At 35.7% G+C, this 25,699-nt stretch overlaps 1 protein-coding gene across 7 annotated transcripts in view; it reads right to left on the bottom strand.

Moving 5' to 3' along the window:
* Nbea (neurobeachin) overlaps window positions 1-25,699 on the bottom strand; it is a 496,782-nt gene that overhangs the window by 25,436 nt on the left and 445,647 nt on the right. For all 7 annotated transcript variants that reach the window (XM_090342258.1, XM_090342251.1, XM_090342252.1 and 4 more), the window contains one exon: window positions 14,464-14,631. In XM_090342258.1, coding sequence (XP_090198384.1) covers window positions 14,464-14,631 — 168 coding nt within the window. The remainder of the gene's footprint in view (window positions 1-14,463; window positions 14,632-25,699) is intronic.

Genomic DNA, 25,699 nt, shown 5'->3' with positions numbered 1-25,699 from the left:
GCTTCTAAAAGAATTAAGGTGATTTAAACCTCAAACTGTTCAGACTGTGTGTGTGTGTGTGTGTGTGTGTGTGTGTGTGTGTGTGAGAGAGAGAGAGAGAGAGAGAGAGAGAGAGAGAGAGAGAGAGAGAGAGAGAAAGAAAGAAGCTTATGAAAGTATTTCCTCTGCACATAAATTCTATGGATAAATCATTTCAATATATTAGGTCTGATGAAGAAATATTTTTTCTAAAGCATACTATATTCTATGTATGTAATTTAAGCCAACAAGCAGAAGCATAATATTTACTATGATCATTACTCTGTTACCATGCTAATTTTCCCCTAAAATTGTGTGCAATTTGGTTGCACATAAAAATGAAATACGAAACTCACTACGGAGTGCTTGACAAAATGCAGGTAAGTTGGTAGATGGCTCCTTACACAGCACTGCCTCTAATCAAATCACTATCTACAATTCTCATTTATAAAGTACTTAAATTTAACAATCTGTCCTCCTAGACTGCGTTTCAGGAAATGTTTATCAATAAAAATGTGAACTTTCAAATTTATTAGCAATATTAAACATGAATGGATCATTATCCACCATATTTTAGCAACTACAAAAATGAGGCTTTGGTTCGTTTATTTGCAGAGGCAATGGGATCAATTATTAAATCACTTTAAGTGCTGTCCAATTTAATGTATACATTTATTTGCAATGTCCACTCATATGCAAAATGTGACTATTTAGCTAAATTTTCCTCACAAATGTATGCTCATGCTTTTCCTCTGTAGTGTAAGATTTATGATTATAAAAAGAAGGCAGCAGAGATCATTTATGGCTAGTTCCATATCATTAACATTAAACTCTTGAGAACTGTTGGGGAGAAAAAGCAGTAATTTTACTATTAAATTTGATCTGATTAATGTCCAATGTCAAGCACAGTGTATCACCAACAGCAATGGATTCTAACAATACCTTTGTCTATGTTTCACTCTGTCGAGGAAACACCCATAGGGGTAGCAGCTGGCAGAAAAATTAAACATACATCTGATTTCTAGATTGGTGCCTTACAGCTAGTTAGCATTTAAATATTCACTGAAGGAATCCATCAACAAAACAGGCTTCTTCTATTTTTTTTTTGTAGCTTGTGAGGTTTGAACTCAGAACCTGAGGGCAGTACTGAGTTAATTTGCTCAAGGCTAGTGCTCTGTCACTTTCAGCTATAACATCACTTCAGGTTATCTATAGATATGAGTCTCATTCACTTTCCTGCCAGGCTAGGTTTGAAACAGGATCCTGAGTAGCTAGGATTACAGGGGTGAGCCACTGATGCTCAGCTCAAATGTGCTTCCTTTAACTTTAATTCTATTTCTGAAAGAGCACTAGTAAAATTGTACTAAAAAGTCTAGGAAACAGACTGAATTTCCAGATCTTCTGTGGAGACCTCTTCCCCGGTCCTACCAGGAGTATCAGGAGCTGGGATGAATTTCCCTTTTTCATTATCCACTCCATTCCCTATATGAATTTATTCTTGTATGATTAAACCAATCCCTCTGTGTTCTGCATCACATATCTTTATGACCCAAAGGATATTATTCCAATCTTTACCTTTTAGGGTCTTGTATTTTTTCCTTTCTAGTAAACCCTTTCTCTCTGAAAACAACAGACCTTTCTGATGTTGGAAAAGCATGCTATATCCTTTGAGTTCTATTTTTTTTTTTAAATCATCACCATATAATTAAAAGGAGAGTTAGAGCATCTGCTGTCATTCTTTACCTGCTCCAGGCTTCCTATTTCTATACTTACTTAAAAGGAACTCACAGGACTTAGCCAGGAGATAGGTACTGGGTTTGGGAAATGAGCCTAGTGAGGCGTAAGTTTTCTTCTGCATCCATAATCTGGATGAAGTCATTGTTTGGAGAGCTATTCCCTACGTAGGAGGAGATCCTCCATGGATGTGATCTTTGGAGGGGACCTTAGTCCTTTGCTTCCCAGATTCCACACTTAAGGCTCTCCATGCTCTCACGATATACTCATCCTTTATTATGGAATTTAACGTGCACTTACACACGCATGTCTTTTTTCCAGACTATAAATCTCTGAAGGTCAGAACAGACTCTCTAAAGACTTAGTTTTTACCGAGGTCTCCAAAGAAAATACTCAATCTAGAATCAGAACTGAAAGTTCATCTTAGGAAAGGTCCAGAGAAAGAATGAGAAACAGAAAGTACCAGAATCCTTTACTGATTAAAATGATTTGGTTCCACAGAAGTGATTAAGTTAAAAACATCTGTTGAATGTTGTCAAATGCCAAGGGACACAAAATCAGAAACCTGAAGTCTGCCTTCAGGAAGCCTGCAGGCTCAGAAGGAAAGATGTGGCCCTCAGCACCCATGGCAGGAAGGCCTTTGGAGGAGGAAAGGTCACACTGTCCTGAGAGTCTAGAGGTAGGACAGGGGGGAAGAGAGAGCACTGCTCTTAGAAAGGGACTAACAGATAAAGGACATGAGTTTAAAGGTAAGTGGAAAACAACTAGTCAGTGACATCAAATATTTTTGCAATACAGAATTGTTCTCTTAGTAATTCCCAAACACATCAGGTTAAAAATCTACTTACAGCTAATTATAATATAGATTATTTCCATATTATCAGAAATGGCATAATAAAGATTGCATAAATTTGTATTTCTCTATAAGCTGTGCTTATAGAGCTGTATCTACTCATATTTATTTATCAATCATTATGTGTTCAACTCTTACTCTTTTTCCTAGCAAAGACTCACCATAAAATTTTTAACACCTTCAAGAGATTCTGATAAAAGGAATTATACAAGGATAAGAAGAGAAGTAAACAGAAATGAGCACAGAGATATGCAGGTGTGAACAGTGTGTGTGATTTCTCAAATTCCATACACAAAATTCAGTCTTATCTGCTTATCTGTGAGATTAAGCTTCCATTAAGGAAAATTCTGTTGAAAGATACTTCTCTTTTATTCCTTCCCTACTTTCTCATTACCTTATTTTGATTTATTAAGAGTCTCACTTTTAAAATCTCTAGAACACTACCCATCAAGTAACAGAATTATCTACATCATTATCCAGATTTCCTCTTAAAAAAATACTCACAAGCTCTCTCTAGTCTTTAATTTTCCTTATATGTCAGGCAGGGTCCTTGTGTATGGCTGTTTAACGTTGCCCTATTAGGGGGAAAATATGGGCTAGAATCCACTGCAGTTCCCAGAGGAAGGAGAAATTCTTTCAATTTATTATGTAAGGAAGGTGTCTTTGCACATGTGCACGAAGTGGTCAGGGGTGTTAGATATGGAGTGACATGTGACATTAAACTCTATTTCTTTTGGACTTCTTGTTTCTTTTCTTTCCTTCTTTCCCTCCCTTCTAAGATAATTCTGCCTCCACTATGAGCTTTTCACTTCCTCTGTAGATTACTTGAGGCTAAACCTTAGAAGAGGACAGAAACTGTGCATTGTATACATGCCTGCTAATAAGACTTGATAAAAGGTTTTATAGCCAAAATGAAAATGAATATGGCAAATATAGTAGGTATACCTTCTCTAGTGTGTGGTAGATAAAAACTTCAGTTAATCTAGCTGGGTATGATGGTCCCTGCCTTTAACTTCAGCTACTTAGGAGGCAGAGCAATGGAGAATGACAGTTTGAGGCTAGCCTGGGCAAAAAGCTCATGAGACTCCTCAATCAATGGCCCTGATGGTAAGGGAGAAACAAAAACAAGAGATGGATCTGAAATAAACAGGAGTCTCTATTTGAGAAATAACTGAAGCAAAAAGGGTTGAAGATGTGACTTAGGTGGTCCAGTGCCTGCCTCGTATGCACAAAGTTCTAAGTTCCAACCTAATACCAAGGAAAACAAAACTAATTGGTTAATTTTGTTTTAAGCACAAAGCAAGTTAGTTTAACCAAAGCATTTTTTCTACTCATAGATTCTTTAAAGTTATTAGGTACTTTTTCAAAAACAATTCAGTATCATTCAGACAAAATGCCTACAGTATAGGGAGAGACAGAGGAGGGAGTTAACAATTCATGGTTCTCAACTGACCTGCCCTGCTTGCTCTGTCTTAGCTTTTAAATCTACTTCCAGAAATATCAGACTTTAAGAAAACCAGATGGTTATGCCATCTACAATTTCAATACATTGAACTATGCCCCAATAACCAGATTATTTTGTTGACAACTTTCAGAAAATTCAAGAAAAACATTGTGAAAGTGGTTGCTTAAAAACACAGAAAAACTTTCAGTAACTTTCCTTAGTATTCCTACATACAGTGCCTTTAAAATTCAAATGTACCTGCTCTAAAAAAAAAAACATAAATTTGACACAAAATAACATATGATATATATATGATTTATATTATCTCTTTCCTTCAAGGTTCAGCATTATTAATACCTCGGAAGAAAAATATAAGCAAAACAACAGTAGAACTTTGAGACATATGAAATGATAAAAGGAAAGGTTACTTACTGGCTGAGTGCATTATAAATGATAAGCTTTTGCTTCTGGCTTATTATTATAATAAAACATGATCATAGAAAGCATTACTTTTTAATGCTAGTAAACCAGGACCAAAGTAAATCAGGCAACTAATATATGCACTTTATTATTTCTTGTCATATAAACATTAAACTATATAAAAAATTAAAATGCTGTTTTATATTCAACTGCTTCTGGTTTTTCATAGGACCTGAAAAAAGAAACACAAATATTTCTCCCTTTGTTTTAAGGTTCTATGGTATTAAGTCTAGAAAATTTATTAAATATTTAAGCAAATATTTGATAACTCACATACAAAAGGATCATATTAGCAGCACACTGTTAGAAGATGTTCGAGAAAGAGTATTCTAATTCATTGATTTCCTTCCTTCTTGCATTCACTCTTTTATTATTTGTATTGTTTTCTATTGTTTTATTTTCACTTAAAAGGACTCTCTCTAGATACCTGTTTCTTCCTTGGAACGATAAATTATAATTATAACTTTATATAACTGACAGCAAACAAATCTGAAATATATATATTTATCATTTTTTCTGGATACAACGTTCCACCCAGAATGTATTCTTCCTACATCAGTTGCCGGTGGCAAACTCACTCAATTTTTTAAATTCAAGTTTATTCACGTTGGGAATATATGAACCTTTTTTTTTCTGAGGTAGCAGGATTGATCTCAGGGCCTGAAGAATGCTATCCAGGCCCTTATCTCATATTTGTATTTTGTTTTGGAGATGTAGTATTGCTAACTTTGCTCCACTAGCCTTGAATTTAGGATCATCCTGCACCCCCCCCCCCCCTCTCTCTCTCTCTCTCTCTCTCTCTCTCTCTCTCTCTCTCTGATCAGCTGGGATTATAGATATGTACCAGGGTAGTATGTGGATTTCGTCATAGTTAGCATTGTGTGACCTATTGAGATATCCAGGGATATCTCAAAAAAGTTTGCATATTGTATTATCCAATAATTCAAAAGATAACAGAGAGGCATAGTTGTACAGATGGTGGCAGATTTTATAAGTTCACTTAGAGTGTCTAATCATGGGAAGACAATAATAATGAAAATGGCAGTAATAATCAAGATGACAATAATGAAAATGATACACAGAATGACTTCTAGACAAATGTTTACCAGGTGGTAATAGAAATATTCCAAAATGATGATGGTAATGGGTACCAAGACATGTGAAAGGGTATCAATGTATGTGAATTACTGCACCTTCTATCTGGCAAATATCATGTAACCCTTTTACTAATTACAATAAAAAAAGGAAAAAAAATAAATAAATGTATAAATAAAAAAAAGAAATATTCCAAAATGAAAGCATAAACTTTTTTTTTCTTTTTTAGGGAGGGAGGGCTGTGCCAGTCCTAGGGCTTGGATTTAGGGCCTGGGTGCTGTCCTTTTTTCTTCAAGGCTAGTGGTCTACTATTACAGACACAGCTCCACATTTGGCTTTTTGTTGGTTAATTGGAGATAGTCTCACTCACTTTTCTGACTGGCCTGGTCCTTACAGCTTAGCCTCCTGAGTAGCCGGATTATAGGTATGAGCCACTGCTACCTGGCAATATGCTTTAATTTACACAATAAGATTAAAATATCATGTATGCAGCTAAGCAAAATGATTATCTTAGATTTTGGCATAAATGGGGAGCAATACTTCAGAAAGAATTTATTGAGACTTCAAGTGGGGTCACTATCAATATGTTTAAAGCCTTAAAAGATGAGTCACAACTAACTAAAATGTTAGGCACTTAGATTGAGTGATATCTACTTTAACACAATGAAGCATGCAATATATTTATTTTGAGGATAAAATATATGTAATATAACTAAAATTAGTGTTGAAATAAGGAAATCTCCTCCAGATATTTCTTCTTCAAACAGCAAATTGCAATTTTTACTCTTCATCTTTTGAGTAAAATATGACCAAGCCTTTACTGCTAATTTCAGATAATCAAAAATTAAGAATTCTCAACTGCACACAATGAAAATAACACAAAGTGGAGAAAAAGGCACATCTCACATAATGATATACATTCTGATTTGAATAGCTGCATTCTTTATGCTTCTCTGGAGATAAATGATGGTCATAGATCATCTTCTATTGACTTCAGTAGTTATGAGAAGAAAAAATAAATTGAAATTAAAAAATCAAATATGTGCCTTTAATTTCTTTGATATGAATTTCTGTATGAAAACTTTACTGACAAATCTCTACAGTGCAAGTCTTATTGCTATAGATGTAAAACATAATAAATTCACGTAACCCTACATACTTTCAGCTTCAACGGCCAGAATATTCTTCTTGTACCCAAGGTGATGGTCTAGCTTTTAAAGCAAACTATATATCTATTTCAACTCCAATGATGAAAAATGTAGGGCTGTTCTATGTATTTAATTTGGCGTTGCTAAAATTTTTCTAATAAAAGAGGGAAAATGAAGATGATTTTAGGAAATCTGTGTTGGCTATTTGTTGCTCATTTGTTCCAACCGTACTTCTGAATACCCGCCCAGGAATAGAACTCTGTCCATGATGAAAGGACGTCAGGCCTCTAACTACTTGTCAATGAGCAGCAAATGCTAGGTTACAACTCATTCAGGCAGGAGCAGAGAGTGGTGATGATATACCTTATCATACCAAAGAAAGAAGCCACAAGTTGGGAGAGGAATGTGAAAAAGAAATTTACATACAAATAAGCCATGGTGGTAAAGGCCATCACTGTTGTCACTATCAGTACTTTCATTTACATCACAAGACTGAAAAGTGTGTTAATATTTTCCTTATAAAATTTATGAGTTCATCTTTCCGGGAAAGCCAGCTTTGCAGCTGTTTTGGTTAAAGACCCATCTGTCTTGCTGGTTCATGACAGCCTTATCATGTCAGGTCTCTATAGTAGCAAAAAATATTTCAGCAAGAAAATCAAGTGAAACCTGGAGTGACCCACTGTACTTCCTGGGGGGTGGGGAAGTGGGGATATTTTCACCATAGCAGATCCACAGGGATGCTTTGTTAACGCTGCCAGATGGGAGAAAGGAAGGAGGGGAAGAAGAAAATGCCCAGGAAGTACAAGAAATATTAGTAACAGAAGCCTGGCTTTGGTAGCTGATGCCTGTAACATTAGCTCCTCAGAAGGTTGTGATTTGAGGTTAAAGGTCCAACACTAGCCTGGGAAGAAGTCTGTGGAGACTCATATCCCCAATTAATTAGCAAAAAGTGGAGGTGTGGCCCAAGTAGAGAACCAGTCTGGAGTAAAAAGGAAGTGAGAGACTCAGGTCCTGAGTTCAAACTCAAGGACCAGCACCAAAAAAAAAAAAAAAAAAAAAGAAACAGTTTAAGAGTAGCTCATTTTTATGACTGCTGATAACAACAAAGTGTATTTAATATTTTACAATGCAAAATAGGTAAGTGTATATATGTAATAAACGAGTAAATATTACATGGCACATACGCTCTAGTAGCTTCTAGCCAAACACTGCTTTATGATCTGCTTACGTGCATACCTCTCACTGTCAAAGAGAAGTCATCTAACCATTCAGTCTGGAGATGTCAACAGTAAGTTTGACAAGTTCCATGACAAGCTCAGAACTTAGTGTCTTGTTAATAATTTGTCTGATGTGAGCTTACAACTTCTGTTGGAATGCAATCTCCATTTTTTTCCTTTTGCTGAACAGGCACAACTTCAGAGCTAAAACCACACGTGTGCCAATTCACTTCACAATACAAATGAAATACTAATCATACAGGAAAAATAGTATACTATAAAAACAATAAAGGATATAAATGGTAATCAACTTACATCAAGACAAAGAAAGTGTTACAGGAAAATCGTGGGTTGCTATTAAGGAATCTTTATAGTACTTTGAAGATTTTGTTGAAAATAAGTATAAAAATATATCTCTTAACTACAAGAGAAAACACAAATTAATTGGCTTGTCTTGTTATCAAAGACCGTTCTCTTATTAATAACTTTTGTTATGTTTCCTTTATTACATAAAGACAATCATTAAAGCAAACCTCTAAGATTCTTCACTTCTGGGCAATAAGCTGTGTCTGTGGTGTGTTTTACAGTTTCTAGTACATTATCACCTATCATTTCTGCCATGAATTATGTTGCGTTTCTGTCATAATTTTTTTAAGTGGCAGAAAAAAGGTACATAAGGATTAGTGAATGGCTTAATGGAACAGACACTGGAACAGATTCTTCTGCCTCTGCATACCTGAGGCAGACAGGCTTTAATAACTGTCTATCATCATGTAATCATTTCTTAAAACAACTGAAGAATAGTTTTCATTATAAAAGAATGCTAATGTTTTGCAGCATTCATTTAACTTGTAATGTGTACTAAGCAACTACTAATGATGGTGCACGGCACATAGTTCCTTTGAAGCCCTCAGAAGATGATAAAGTGATATTTTTCTGAGAAGTAATAAAGCCAATAGTCAATAAAATATCTAGTGAAGTTTTTAAAAAATGATTTGAATTTTTCCTTGAAGTTTTCTTCCTATCATCACTGGAAAATTTACTAAGTGGAAAGGCTTAACTAATTTAGAAGTATGAATAAAAAAAGACATTAAGTCTAGATTGGTAAAATGGAAATGTACGCCTTTCTCTCCAACACCAAGTACAGAGGTTGAAACTCAGAGCCTTGGGCTTTCTCACCTTCCTTGGCTTGTACTCTACCATTTGCTCCACAAATCAAGTGTGGCTTTGTGCTGGTTAGTTTTGTAGATGATTTCTTGAAGATTTTTCTTCTCACACTGGCTTTGAACCCAGATCCTTCAGATCTAAGCTTCCTGAATAACTAGGATTATAGGCCTGAGTAACTGGTTTCTGGCTGCCCTTAAATTTTCTTTTTTCTTGCAATTAATAGAAGGGTTATAGTTATATTCACCAGATAGAAGGTGCATTACTTCACAAACATTGATATGCCTTCTTATATTTGTGTCCCCATTTCCCTCCCCCACCTCTCCCCTCATCTTGTTTTCCCCCCTTCCCTATCCTATTTCAAAAAACAAATAAACATATATACAATATACCGGCTAACACGGTAAGATACTCTAACAATATGAGAATAACCAAGGGACTACAAAAGAAATAACATAGTATATTAAGAACAACAATCACACATTATATGGCTCTTGCTTCCATATTCAGGAGATCCTTGCAGTTAGCCTCATCCTATATGGCCTTATGTATCTAGATTTTGAGCTATTGTAATCCTCTGCTAGGGGAGTCCAAGGTTTGTACTAATTATTACACATGAGGGAAACCACTGAGCCTATGTTCCTTTGGGTCTGGCTTACTTCACTTAACATGATTTTTTTTCCAAGTCCTTCCATTTCCTTACAAATGGGGTGATGTCTTTTTTTCTGATGGCATGGCAGCATAGAATTCCATTGTGTATAAATACCACATCTTGTTGATCCAGTCTTCAACAGAGGGGCATCTGGGTTGGTTCCATATCTTTGCTATGGCAAATAGTGCTGCAATAAACATCGTTGTGCTAGTGGCTTTAGTATGTCCTTGTTTTTGGATGATTTGCCCTTAAATTTTCAAGAATAAATTTTTTGGAGGCATGGAGAATGGTTTTAAGCATACATCTGTTATTTGTAATTCCTCAACAATAAAGTGTGATTCAAGAATGGGGTGACCTTATTCTCTGCTGCCATTCAGATGAGTGATTTTGGAAAGTTATTTAGTAAGAGCATCAGGCTGTAGTAGTGATTTTTAATTGTGAATGCATGCCAATTTGGGGAGGGATTTTTTTCCCTCCCCCAAATAATCCTGTTTGGAGTCTTAATAGAGATACTTTGAAATGCCCATGGGATCAGCAGAACAAGACAAGTGGAAAGTTAGTTGGAACACAAAAGTTTGGCATGAGTACTTGAAACAACAGAAGGAGTAGGGCTGAAGGTGATGATGCAATGAACTGAAATATGGAGATAGGTACATGGGGTTCATTATTCCATTCTCTTTATTTTCATACAGGAAAATTTCCCAATGATTCTCAAGCAAATCACTTCCATGTCCCAACCGAAAGCTTATTCTGAGTTAGGAGCTAAAGGGAATTATGAGCTTCCAAGCAGTCATTCTAACAAGTTTTCAGGTGGTGATGATTTGACTGGGCTTTGGACCACATTTGACATGAGAAAATGAGAAATAGGACTGGAGCTGTGGCTCAGGTAGGGATTCAGTGGGACAAGTACAGAGCCTTAACTTCAAACCTTAGTACTACAAAGTAAAAGAAAACAGAACAAAAACCCATGGGACTTGATAAGTGCTAACCAAAATCCTTTATTTCCTAAGCATGTCATAGGACTGAATTTATAAAAATATACAGGAAATCATATTGTTTCTGTTAATATGTAAGACGAGTAAGAAAGACTATTATCATGCTTGAAAAACATTGCCCAAATAGTCAAGCCATCTGTAAAAAGAGTGCCTAGATTATGATGTAAAGCAAGACTTGAGACAATTTAAATAATATCTACTATCCAACAGATCAAGTGTTTACATATTAAGAAGAGCTTTGTACCAGAACTGTACTGTCATGTTTCTGCCTGGAGGCTGTCAAGATAAAGTTTCTTATCAATTACTGCTTTACAAGTATAAAATAAGTTAAGCTGTCATAATTTTCTAAGCTAGAGATCCTAAACTGTCAAAGAATGTCAATTTTTAATATGACATAGAGAAGAAAATTATCTGTTATTCTGACCCCTAATTTCTTGACATTTTAATGCTATAATTGCTGTGGTTAGTGCTGCACTGTGATTTCACCTGTCAAGGAAGAATGAATCAATTGACCTTAAGCCATTTTTCAAATTTTAGCACTAACTTCAAAGCTCACAGTTAAAGTCAGACTGGTGAAAATTTTAAACAAGTGAACATATGTAGATGTTTCAATGGTTAATATTTCTTTTGGGAGCCTGCATTTAAACAACAAAAAAGAATTTTCCCTTGGCTAGTTGGCATTTAGCATTAGATGACTGTAATCTTTCTTTGGATTTACCTATGTGATCCGCACTTTAAAAACATATGCAGCTGAACAAAAGAGTTAACATTTTGAACTGTGGTGTATGCAGAAGCTTGTGTTCAATGATCCAGATGGAACTTAACTCTCTTAGGTCAGGGTATGATACAGAAGATCCCCAGGAAATCTAACATGGATGTCTTGAAGACAGGCATTGTGCTTTGCAGAAGGTCTACTCACAGGAGCAGTGAAATGGTGAGGGAACCTAAGTGGCCACAAATACTGAGCATGCTACCCTTCATTCCACTCGCCTGCAGATGTTTTTCTGTGGCAGTAGATGCTGAGTGCTCTTATGTTAAGCACCATATGTGCTGCTCTCTGCAGAGTGAGCGATTAAGGCAGAGTGAGAGTCAATGACTTGGATGACTTCAGAGAGCTCACAGGATCCAAGTGTGTACTAATCCATTGGAGAGGGCATTGTTTCTCTAACTCTTAAATAGCTCTTTTTTATTAGTGCAGAAAATATGTTAAGTTCTAATTTTTAATTCATATTGATATCAGTGGGAATGCAGGAGAGTGAGTAATGATGGGCAGGGGGACAGAATGAATTAACTCACTTCCTTAAAACCACGAAATCTGTTGTTTATACCATATAAAATGGTCCTCTACCTGTTATGAAGCGTGTTCTGAAGCTTTCTTGACTTGACATAAGTTCTCCAAGTCAGGGCAACCAATTTGGCTAGCTGAGAGCCGGGAGTTATATTATTCCAGGTATGTGTTTTCTCACATCTACTACTCTTATGTGAGAAGATCAAGTATATAGGTAGTGATTTAGGGACAGTAACATATGTATCGAAGTGTAATCTTGGAATCTAGTCAACCTTAGTATCTGGAAATTATGTGTTTAGAGTGAGAATGGTAGAAGAAGATTCCTAAGCCAAACACACTAGCTAACTAACATTAGATGGTGTATCCCTTTGGGGAATAATATTCCATAATATATTGTTCAGAGCATCTATATAATAAGCAAACATGAAACTAGATCCCTCCCATATACAGCAAAATAAAAAGATACATATTTTATGCAAAGTTTTATTAGGAAGTCTTATAGTTTGATGATTAATGGCAATGAATACTTGGCTTTTCCACTGTTCAAAGTAATGGTTGCTATTTTATAGAAGCAGATTTTGAAAAATAGGTTCAAACTGTATGTAAACACATTATATTTATGTAAAGAATGTCTCAACTCTAATTCTCATTTCATTTATCCTTTAATCTTAAATTTGAAAACCATCTATTTTTCTATTTAAATCTACCTTGTATGTTTATCATTCATAAGGCTCAATATATTTGTCTTTTGTCAAACAGGATTACCATGTAACATTCCCTATAAGAAATGAATGTTACAATGGGTAGAAATATATAATAAAATACTCAGTATCAACGTTGTCTGTGAGCTTTAAAAGTAAAACGAAATAACATGATAAAACACACACGAGGGGCTGGGAGTTTGGCCTAGTGGTTAAAGTGCTTGCCTAGCATACATGAAGACCCGGGTTCGATTCCTCGGTACCACATACATAGAAGAAAGCCAGAAATGGTGCTGAGGCTCAAGGGCTAGAGCTCTAGCCTTGAGAAAGTCCAAGGACAGTGCTCAGGCCCTGAGCTCAAGCCCACGACTGGCAAACACACACACACACACACACACACACACACACACACACACACACACACACACACATGAAACAAAGAAAAAGAGTTTGGAACTACTTTTGGAATTCAATAGTGAGTTATTCAAATTATGATCTTTTTCTCTCTAAAAGATCTTTTTTCTGAAAGAAGAATTTAATTGTAAGGAATTTATGTAGCGGGCAAAAGTATATAGTTAACGAAATAATTAAGCTAAGTATTATCTAATACCAAATAATTTAGTTACTGTTTATACACAATGGAATGTTCTAAGTAAGATGAGTATAATGATTATTGGAGAAAATTCCTCATTATACCTATCAAATGCACGCATGCATTCATTCATTCATTTTTTATCTCTAATTCCATTTCTTTGTGCACAGGACACAGTACAGTGTTACTTCTAATAGCACGTTTGTAATGTGTTCTATAATGTGTTTAGCGTAAGTATCCAATGAGTGTTCACTCTCCTTTGCTTTTTGTCATGCAAATGGAATCATTTTGGTTTTATAGAGGTATGTAAGAAATATCTTTATGGATATATAAGGGTTTTTTTTTTAAGCTGGAGCTTCATTTCCCAAATCTACACACTTTCTACTTCTGAAGTTAAAATAAAAACAAGATATTCTGTTGCCTGGAGACATAGAAATGATGACTTGTTCTGCACACAGCAGATGGCATACTGGGTGGATGAAGGCTAGTATATAGCTTCCTTGCAGCAGCACTTTATGTAGCAGCTGTTGCATCTTTGCTCTATGTATCTGAAATCATTTTGTGCAAAGGGAAAATAATTTGAATAATATTTGATATGAATATTTTCAAACATACTTACATAATTCTCAACTATAAACATTTCAGGATGAGGACACAAGGGAATAAAATACTATAACTGCATCTCTTTCATGTATATATTTTCTTTAATGTTATGTTTTGAAGGGTGCCATTTTGCTTTTATTTTAAAAATACACTAGCAGATTACTTTTACGTGAACTACTCACATTTTGTTATTTATCTAGGTCTCATATATTCTAACACAATGCATTAGACTTGTTAGTAAAGACTCTGAAGTAAAATAAAATGATGACACAGAAGTGCATTATACGTGCCTGTAATCTGAAAAGAAACAATGTGCTGGCCTCATTACTTGTTTCTAACATATATTGGTTTTTTCACATTTGTCAAGAACTTGAAATAATATGTGCAGTCCAGAGTTATGGTGAAAGGAGATTTACCCCAAAAGAGAAGGAAGGTCAAATTTGTGTTCTTTTTGGAAGAATATGGAAATTCACACCTACCTCCCTGAGCACCGGATCAGTGACACTATCCAAATTTACAGAGCCTTCGTAGGTCAAGTAATGGAAAACGTTCAGAGCACGAACGGCTTCTGGTCCTCTCTGTTTGTAGCCAAATATCAGATCAATCCATTGGTGGAGCTGGCAAGAAACAAACTCACTTTCTAGGGCCTGAAATGAAACATTAAGAAGAAAATTAGAGTCTGTCCAAACTTACCAAAGTTCCACAGGTCTTTCTTCTAGTGAAATAATTTGGATAAATAAGGAGAATATACTCCTTACATTCCCATTAAATTTATCTGAATTGAGCCTTCAATTCCTAGTTAGTAGACTACTAACTCTCTATTATGTCTTATAAGCCTAAGACCCAAATGCAATAAAAAAATTAAAGTGCTTCCTGTTCTATGGTTCCATTAGGTCTACAATGTGGATTTTTATATTAAAATAGTCTTTCAAAAACATACTCATGCTTGAAAGAATAATCTGAAGTAGCTATGTTAATGCCATTTGAAAATTATCTCATTTCTAACTCTGAAATGTTCCTTTGAAATGAAATGATTATATATCTTTAAAATGCATCCATTTCCTTGCCTAAATCCTTATAGCCCACCTCTAAGAAGACTACAAAGGAATGCTTTCTTCTGCTGTGAATTAGCTTGGTTATTTTGCAGTTTGGGTATAACTGGACAATCATTCGGGATAAAATGAAGATTATGGAATCAGTGATCATGCCAAGTTTCTATAAAATGTCCTTGTCTTTCCTAAGAAGCCTCTAAGGGAAATACTGACAAGTAAGGAGATTCTGAACAGAATTTCTGTAACCTGCAGCTCAACAATCTTAAAATAACTGTCCAGAAACGATGACAACAAATGAGACAAAAATGCATCCAAGGAGATATTAGTTAAAATTCTATATTGGTTAGGTTTGTATTCATCATTTGTATAAATAATTTTGTTGATTAAGTATTACTACTTAATTAAGAAAAAATTCAATACGTTTCAGTGAGAGTAACAGTGGATGGCGTTAAAGGATAAAAAAATGAATATAGGAAGGCTCATTATCCAATGATTTTTACCTACATGCTTGTGTAAAACAGCAACCATGTGAAATAAATGTAGATGCCACTAAAGAAAAAATTGCTACATTTATTACTATTCTCTTAGACAAAAATGTTAAATAAAACGCATATCCCAAGAGACAGAAAGCATGATGAGTCTTCACCAATTTGAAGTTGTAATATGTAGTTAGTCCTTTTTTTATTTCTCTTCCTCCAAAGAAACTATAATGTGCTTAATTGTTTCTCCTTCTGTTCTTATAAAGAACTACTCATTATGTGCATGGGCATACCACACGTGTCTGTGATCTAGAAACATGGTTTAGTGTTCCAGATTTCATGTTCCTTCATTTTTCACTTAGCATTGCTTTCAAGATGGACCGTGTGTGGTGTTAGTCCACTGCCGCTCATGGTTGCACAAGTTTCCTCCAGTGGCAAATACCTCCTTGCCTCTAACTCCTGGTGACATAGGCTGTGACCAGTGCTGCTTCTTCCCATGGTTTCTTAATCTCTGAGAATTTCTCTGGGGTTTATGATCTGGAGTGGGACTGATGCACCTCTGCACTGAGGTGTGTACTCCACATCATTAGTTCCCAGCTCCTCTTCACAAGACTGCTTGTCCCTAGTTCCTGAGCGAACATGTGTCCACATCACTGCTGACTCCTGATGTTATCCAGGTTTCAATTTTGGTCAGAGTAATAGAAACATCGTTGTCGTACTCTATATTCCTTTTTCTTACTAGCGTAGTTGGCATCCTATTAACAAGATGCTTGCTGGTCTTTTGGATTTAGTTTTTAAAAAAATCCTGTCAATGTATGTGAATTAATGCACCTTCTATCTGGCAAATATCATGTAACCCTTTCACTAATTACAATAAAAAAATTAAAAAAAACAAAAAAAAAGAAAAAAAATCCTGTCAATTTCCTCTGCACATTTTTTTCATATATTTTTAATTGTAATTAATAGAAGGGTCCCATTACATTCACCAGATAGAAGGTGCATTACTTCACAAACATTGATACCCTTTCTCATATTTTGGTCCCCGTTTCCCTCTCCCCACGCCCATCCCTCATCTTGTTTTTCCCCCCTTTCCTATCCTATTCCTCTGCACATTTTTTTTCTTTTTTTCATATATTTTTATTGTAATTAATAGAAGGGTTACATGATATTTGCCAGATAGATGGTGCATTAATTCCCATACATTGATACCCTTTCACATGTCTTGGTCCCCATTTCCCTCCCCCCAACCCTCACCCCTCATCTTGTTTTCCCCTCTTCCCTATCCAATTTCAAATAACCAAATACAAATATATCTGATATATCAGGTAACAAAGTAAGATACTGTAACAATATGAGATAACCAAGGGACAGCAAAAGAGATGAGAGATAATATAGTACCTTAAGAACAACAATCATTCATTATATGGCTTATGTTTCTATATCCTAGAGATCCTTTCATTTCGTGTCCTACTATATGGCCTTTTGTATCAAGGTTTTGCTCTATTGCAAATCTTTGCTAGGAGAGCCCAAGGTTTCTACTGATTATGATAAATGAGGGAAACCATTGAGCCTAAGTTCCTTTGAGTCTGGCTTAATATGATCTTTTCTAAGCCTTTCCATTTCCCAACAAATGGGGCAATGTCATTCTTTCTGACAGCAGCATAGAATTCCATTGTGTATATATACCACACATCTTGTTGATCCACTCATCAACTGAGGGGCATCTGGGTTGGTTCCATATCTTTGCTATGGTAAATAGTGCTGCAATGAACATCATTGTGCTAGTGGGTTTAGTATGTCTTTGTTTCTGGATGATTGGTTAAATGCCAATCATCCAGAACTGGTGGGTCATAGGGGAGCTCTATGTTTAGTCTTTTGAGGAACTGCCATACTGCTTTCCATAGTGGTTGACCGAGTTTGCACTCCCACCAACAGTGTAATAGTGATCCCTCCTGGCCACATCCCCTCCAGCATCTGTTGTTATTAGTTTTCCTGATCCTGGCCATTCTAACTGGAGTGAGGTGGAATCTTAAGAGTTGTTTTGATTTGCATTTCTTTTATGACCAGAGATGTTGAGCATTTCTTCATGTGTCTATAGGCCATTTTTGTTTCTTCTTCAGAGAAGACTCTCTTTAAGTCTTTGGCCCATCTTTTAATGGGATGGTTGTTACTTCGGAGATTAGTTTTGGATTGATTCAATTTTTTGAGCTGTTGATATATTTCAGATATGAGGCCTTTGTCTGTTGTATGGTTGGTGAAGATCTTCTCCCATTCTGTAGTCTTCCTAATTAATTTACTAGCTATGTCCTTTGCCATACAAAAGCTCTGCAGTTTAATGCAGTCCCACTTATCCAGCCTTTCTCTGATTTGTTGTGATTCTTGGTCCTTATTAAGAAAGTTTCGACCTGTGCCAAGGAGGTCTAGTGTATCTCCTATTCCTTCTTGTAAAGTTTTCAGAGTGTCGGCTTTTACCTCCAGGTCTTTGATCTATTTGGAGTTAATTCTAGTTCAAGGTGACAAAGAAGGATCCAACTTTAGTTTTCTGCACGTGCTTAACCAGTTCTGCCAGCACCACTTGTTGAAGAGGCTATCTTTCTTCCATTCTATTTTTTTGGTTCCCTTGTTAAAGATTAGGTGGCCATAGGTCTGTGGTTTCATATCTGGGTCTTCAGTTCTATTCCATTGGTCTTCAGGCCTGTTCTTGTGCCAGTACCAAGCTGTTTTGATAATTATAGCTCTGTAATTGAGTCTAAAGTTTGGTATTGAAATTCCTCCTGCGCTGTTCTTTCTGCCTCTGCACATTTTTTAAATGAAAGTTTCTCTCTTTATGTTGTTGACTTGTGAAAATTCTCTAAATATTTTAAGCAACAGTTCCTCCTTACTGGTTTAAGACATTGCTAATGACTTTTTTAAACCTATCATATATATATATATATATATATATATTTACTTCGCCCATGCTCCTCATTGAATAGCAATTTCTAATTTTGAAATAGCTGATGAATAATTTTAAATGGTTATATTCTTAAGGTTTTTGATGTGACAAATACAGCTTTTTATATTTCCAGCCATTAGCTTTACATTAGGGGATATATTTTCCACATTTTAATCCATCTAAAATCTACTTACAAGCATATGTGGTAGAAGTACAAAGTGTTACTTTTTATATAGTAATTACCATATGATTTATATATTAATATTGCATACTAAATAAAGCTTTCCAGAATGATGTATTGGTGTCATCTTTCTACTTGAATACACACATATTTAAATATATATTTGCAGATTCAGGAAGGTGAAATCTGAGGATCACAATTCCAAGCCAACTGAAGCAGAATCCATAAGACCTTTGTCTCTAATTGACAAGAGGAAAAAAAACTGAACCGAAGGTATGGCTATCAAATGATAGAGTGCCAACTATGAGTGAAAAAGCCAAATGAGAATATGAGGCCTTGAGTTCAAGGAGGGAGAGAGGGAGAGATAGAGAGAAGGGGAAAGAAGGAGATGGGGGAGAGGAAGAAAAGGAAAAAAAAGAGGGGAAAAGGAGAGAAAAAACAGAAATGAATATACAGTCTTTTGAGATTCGTGGAGGGATTTACTTAAAAGGTAATATAGGCTGTAAATTTTCTAGGGTTATAGGAAAATTTTACTGAATTGCTTGAAGGCTTACAAAAGTCTCCATTTGGCATATTTTTCATTTTGCCCAGTATCTATTTGTTTCATCTCAATGTTAAAATTGCTTAATTCAAAATAAACTTTAACAAAGCCTGGACTTTTTGCATTATACATACTTATGTAATTTTTTTTATCATATATTAGTTTATTATATCTAGGTACAATATTGGCTACATAATAGAAGCAGGATGATTAACTGATAATTGTAGGTAAATAGCTATATTTTTTTCTTTTTTGTTGTACAATTAAATGACAGAAATAAGGAAGTAGAAGCTAAGCTAATAAAATCTCACAGATTTTTTTGTCTTGCTGGTCTTGTGCAGAGAAAAAGAAAATCTAGTTTGCAACATGTAAAAGCTAAATATGGTTCTAAGTCAAATGCAATCTAAACACTGAATATTAGCTAACACATAATTAGAATATAAAATGCTGAAGTAATACTAATCTGGTACTAAATACACGATATGTACTCATTTGTTCTTCTTCAGAGCTGAATTTTCATAAACAAATTCATTTTGGACTTGGAAATAAGATTCTAGTATAATACTTAAAATTGAAAAATATAAAAGTTTACTTGATTGCTAAGCTATTCCTGTTACAATGGTCTAATAGCTTTCTTTACCATCTACTCACATATCTAAAAGCAGAAGCAATTGCTTTAAACTGAGATAAACCAATTCCCAATTCGTAACTCTACCCTAGGGATCTTGGGGAAGGAAGTAAAGACTGATACTGAAACGAGAGAGGGTATCTCTGAGATGGATAATACTTATCTAATTCTAATTTCCATTTTGTCCCATGGGAGTTAGATGCTGGAGAATTCTTTCTCTAATAGATTAGAGATAAAACCTCTCTTAAAATTTATGGAAAAGGAATATTAGGCTACTGACATGAACTGTGAGGAGAGAATATTTTTCCTGAATTCTTTGTGAGTTTTAATTCATATATCCTCTATATTAGAATAAACACATTGTCACCGTCTTCTCTATTATCTCAATAATATGTTTTGGAAATAAAACATTTCCAAGCAGAGTTGCAATTATTGAAGCAAAAAGAATCAAAAAATCATAATTCTACCTTTGTAGTGTCTATGGTTGCTTTTATCATGACTTTGCTGAATTTTTGTCATTATAATTTCAATGATGGAATTGTTTTAAATAAAAATGTTGTTATCATTTTACTCTTCTGTTCAAAACACTGATGGCTCTCTATATCATTCAGGTTAATTTAGAGCAGAAGGGAGACTGGACCTCAGTCACCTCTGATTAGAGGTTTTATTTTGTATAACAGTATTCCTGGGCCATAGAACCCTGGCTCACTCTCGAGGAGTCACATTGGACTTTTGAAGCTGTGAAGTATTAATAAGCAGTATTCTAAACCCATTCCTGTGCAGCACTGTCCAGTTCATATGAAAACTGGTTTCACAGGGTTTGTATGTAATAATGTTACTGTGTTAAGTGACAGGCCCATAATGGTCTTAGTGTCCAGGTGATGAGCCCCTCCATCTCTGCCCAGTCCTTTTTAATCATTCACTCTACCCTTGCCTACTGATTTCCTTCTTATGAGCATGTGCTTGAGATATCCTCTCTGCCAGCTCTTTCCCAACACCGTCCATTGCCTCACTTCCTCACCTCCAGGCCTTTGCTCAAATTTCACCTTCACAGAAAGGCTGGAACAACCCTCTTTTCCCCACAGGATGATCATCTTCTAATAAATTAAATATTTCTCTTATTTGTTTATTGAATTTATCTTCATTCTGTCTTTCTCTGGCAGTACTGTGGATTGACTTCCAAATGTTCCAGTTCTTTAACCCATATCAATAACTGATCCAGCTGCTCCTGCATGCCCTGTTTGCTCACTCAGTTTGTACTCTGCCACTTGAGCCATTCCTCCAGCTTGCTTTTTTTGGTGCCTATTTTGGAGGTGCAGTTTTCTCTGCCTGGGCTAACTTAGAACTGTAATTCACTGGATTATTATTTTTTAATCACTAAATAGCTGTACAAAGAGCTTCCAGATCACCAATATCCATTTGAGAGTACATTGTTTCTTTCACCACATTCATCATTGTAAATAACCAGGATTACAGGTGTGAGCCATCAGTACCTGGCTAACTTAATGCTTGTCTCTCTTGACTGAAATAAATTCACCAAGAGCAGAGATCCTTGTTTGTTCACTGATATTTTTCAAGGATGGAAAACAGTGTATGGAACCCTCAGTAGTTGCCTGTCAAAATGCATGAATGTTATCATTACTTTCTCTTTCTTTTTCGTTTCTCTTTTCTACTCTCTCCCTCCCTCCTTCCCTCCCTTCCTCCCTCCCTCCCTCCCTCCTTCCATCCCTCCCTCCCTCCCTTCTGATATCCTGGGGCTATAAACTTAGGGCTGGGCACTGGTTCTGCATGTTTGTGCTCAAAGCTAGTACTTTACCACTTGAGTCACAGTTCTGCTTAGTGTTTTTTGGTGGTTAATTCAAGACAAGAGTCTCTCAGGTTTCTTTGCCTGGAGAAGGTTTGAACTGTGATCTTCAGTTATCAGATTCCTAAGTAACAAGGATTATGGGTGTAAAACATACATGGCTACTTAACTACTTTTTTTTTATAGAAAGGTGGCTGTTTTTTGAGGGAGAAGAGACTTGGGAATATATCCTAAATTCAAACTGTTACTTACTATAAAATAGATGTTTTCTTTAAAATATGAAATGTTTCTAAAAGATACATGACAATGAAAAGAAAGACATACTAACTTGAATTTCAGGCATATGCTGCAGATAACGTTAAGCATTTTGTCTAAAAGCTTTAGTTATCGGCTGGGCTGGGGGCTGTATGAGATTGTCAGTGCACATCCATAAAGGGCTTTTTTCTAAAACAAATTTTTAAAAGGTCGATTATGATTGATGAACCTAGCATTAGGGTAATGTTATCAGAGATACTTTCTAGTTCTGCCCTTTGTCAGGAGGTCAGATTATAATCATGTTAGAACTGAACACAATCCTCACACAATGCTTTACTAATGTTTCAGGAGTAAGTCACTCATGATAAGCCGGGATGTTTAAAAATAAATTAAACAATTCTTGATATTCAAACTCAATGCACATAGAATTTAGTAGATTGTCTATTACCACTGACTATATAATTTTCCCATGTTTTCTAATGAGACTAAAATTTGAATTTCACACTTCTTCAGTGAAATAATTAATTTTCATCATTGTATTTATAAAGTATAAACAATTCTGATCCATTCTATATTTTCCTGTCCACACGTAAGCAAAAATACTAACAACATCAATGAGTCAAAGAAATGCATCATTCAAAACCCAACATACTTGGTTAGAGGTAAATATTACAAGTTACAATATAAATATACACAAAAACGTTATACTCAAAATCAATATTCTGTATCATTAATATGCTGTAAATTAATGCAGTAATCTAAAGATCAAAGTACGATTTCATTTTTACAAGTTAGAATAGGAGATTAGTTTGTAGACACACAGAGGCTGCTAACAAAGTTGTAAACACCTGATCGGTTATTGGCATGGGATAATGAACTGGAACATTTAGAAATAATGGTATCGTCCCTTTCATACTATTTTGTCTTTTTTGCCTTGAATTTCTTAATGACAGCTTGAAAGAAGAAGGAGGGGTGCTCACAGATACAGAATACTAATCTGTTCAAAGAGATGAAGGCTTTTTACCACTGTGAATGTCATTTCTTTGAGATATTTGACATTTTCATTTTACACTTGAGGCTCATTATAAAGAACTCCTGCAAATAACTAAGGATAATCCCAGTCCAAATTATAAATATACCAGAGCAAATTTTCTCTGAATCTATTTAGAGGAACTAAATCTTACACCAACTCCCAGCCAGTAAAAGGTAGCAAGGTTTAAAGTTACAAGACAGTATTGAAAAATGGTGGTTGTATTCATCGTCATACCGATCTCATGAAGGAACAAAAGACATCCTGTATCAGACCGAAATGCAGCAGCAGTATGGAAAAACTGACCAAAAGCTGGAGGGAGCATTTTCTGTCCTGAATAATTTCAAATTCAAGAAACATTAAGAATAGTATCTCTGGAGACATGGCCACATTGGATGAGCTGTCTTTTTGTAGCTCTGCAGCCATGGTTGTTCCCAGAGGCAGCATTCTGGGTTTGTCTTTTAACTCTAACTCTGAGGCAAACAAAGGTTATCACAGACAACCTGTACCCTGCTGATACACAGGAGTTTTTCCTTGTAGTCCTGTCAAGATCGTTCTAGAAAGATCAGCTGAAGGCAGAAAGAAGAAATGCTTCCAAAGTTCTAGGCAATTTCCTGTATACCATCTACTTAACCTGGCACTGTTTGTGGTGATATAGACAGCCATGGCCTGGACAGTGCAGTTTCGTCAGATAGTCTTTTAGTATATTGAGTGAAGACTTAGTTCACAAGCCTTTCTCTAATCACTAATGAGATAACAGGATGTGGTTTAGTTGCTGGTGGGAATACAAACTCGGTCAACCACTATGGAAAGCAGTTTGGCAGTTCCTCAAAAGACTAAACATAGAGCTCCCCTATGGCCCAGCAATTCCACTACTTGGCATTTACCCAACCGTCCAGAAACAAGGACATACTAAATCCACTAGCACAACAATGTTCATTGCAGCACTATTTACCATAGCAAAGATATGGAACCAACCTAGATGTCCCTCAGTTGATGAGTGGATCAACAAGATGTGGTGTATATACACAATGGAATTCTATGCTGCTGTCAGAAAGAATGACATTGCCCCATTTGTTGGGAAATGGAAAGGCTTAGAAAAGATCATATTAAGTGAAGTAAGCCAGACTCAAAGGAACTGAGGCTCAAAGGTTTCCCTCATTTGCCATAATCAGTAGAAACCTTGGACTCTTCTAGCAGTGATTTGCAATAGAGCAAAACCTAGATACATAAGGCCATACAGCATGACGCTAAATGAAAGGACGTCTAGGATATAGAAACAAAAGCCATATAAAGAGTGATAGTTGTTCTTAAGGTACTATGGTATCTCTCATCTCTTTTGCTGTCCCTTGGTTATCTCATATTGTTACAGTATTTCACTTTGTTATCTGATATATTGGATATATGCGTATTTGGTTATTTGAAATTGGATAGGAAAGGGGGGAAAACAAGATGAGGGTGGGGGTGGGGAGAAGAGCAATGGGGACCAAGACATGAGAAAGGGTATCAATGTATGTGAAGTAATGCACCTTCCATCTGGCGAATGTAACAAAACCCTTTTATTAATTACAATAAAAAAATATATGGAAAAAAGAATAAAGCAAAACCCCAGTGCCTAGCTTCTTCAATTTCTTCATGAATATAAGTTGAAATGTAATACTTATAATAAAAATGAACTATTTCTAAAAATGTTTTATATTTTTAGAGGATAGGCATCTATCTCAGTTGTAAAACTTAATTGCTTTGAACATGTAGGAGCAAATCTTTGAGAAAAAGTGACTTTACCAACCTACACACAGTCCTTAGATACACATGTGCCACATATACCGCTTGATAAATATGTTTTTAAAGGATACTACATTGGGAGGACTATTTTAAAGTCTTCTAAGAATTACTGAACTGTTAAAAAGACAAACTACAATATATAAAGACAAGAAGTATGTGAACAGAAGTCAGTACTTGGACTGATAATAGTATTGGAAGAAAAATATTGGATAACCCTCAGGAGTATTGGATAATAGTCAGGAGTATTACTGAGGCTTGAGGTAAAGCACTATGATTTGTAATAGTTGTCAGCAGTCGATCCTGGACAGATGAGGGGAAAAATGAACACAGACCGCAAGGAGGAGTGTTAGTGACAGGCAGTGTTGATGGAGGGTAAGAGATGTAAACTGAGTAGTCTATAGTAACATTTTACTTACTAAGAAATTTTTTTTGTCATTTCATCTTTCAATACACAATTTCCAAATCTGAAGACCATCAGACAATAGCAATAAAGCACAAGTAAAAGCTGAGGTCACTAGCTGGCACAGCCATGAAGTCAACCTTTCCTCTGGGGATTTGCTTGGAACTCGAGTGACAAATTTTTCTTCAGCGTGAAGATCTGATATCTACTTTTTAGTTATTATATCTAGTTTAGTTATTATAAACAACAAAATGAAATCTGCATGGCTGATGACTATTGAAGAATTGTGGTGACAACTAAACAATCTTAAGAAGAAAACAGAAAATGAATTGGTACAAAATTTTGTCACTTCACCAAGTAGTGAGTATTAAGGAAAACAGAACTGATTTTTCACTTTTTGTGTATGTCAGAACTAGAGCTTGACCTCAGGGCCTCACAGTCTTGTTTATTAGCTATTTTTGCTGAAGGGTAGCACTCCATCACTCCCACACCTTAAGGCTCTTTGATGTGTAGCTAGAAATAAAAGTCTCTCAGATTTGTTTGCTTGGGCTGGCTCTGAACCACCATCCTGACCAGCTAGAATCACAGGCAGAAACCACCAGTGCTTGGCTTTAGAACTGATTTT

Source organism: Megascapheus bottae, chromosome 11, assembly GCF_031878675.1.
Source record: "Megascapheus bottae isolate mThoBot1 chromosome 11, mThoBot2.hap1, whole genome shotgun sequence".
Lineage (NCBI taxonomy): Eukaryota > Metazoa > Chordata > Mammalia > Rodentia > Geomyidae > Megascapheus > Megascapheus bottae.
This window is presented reverse-complemented; position numbering and strand designations above follow the sequence as displayed.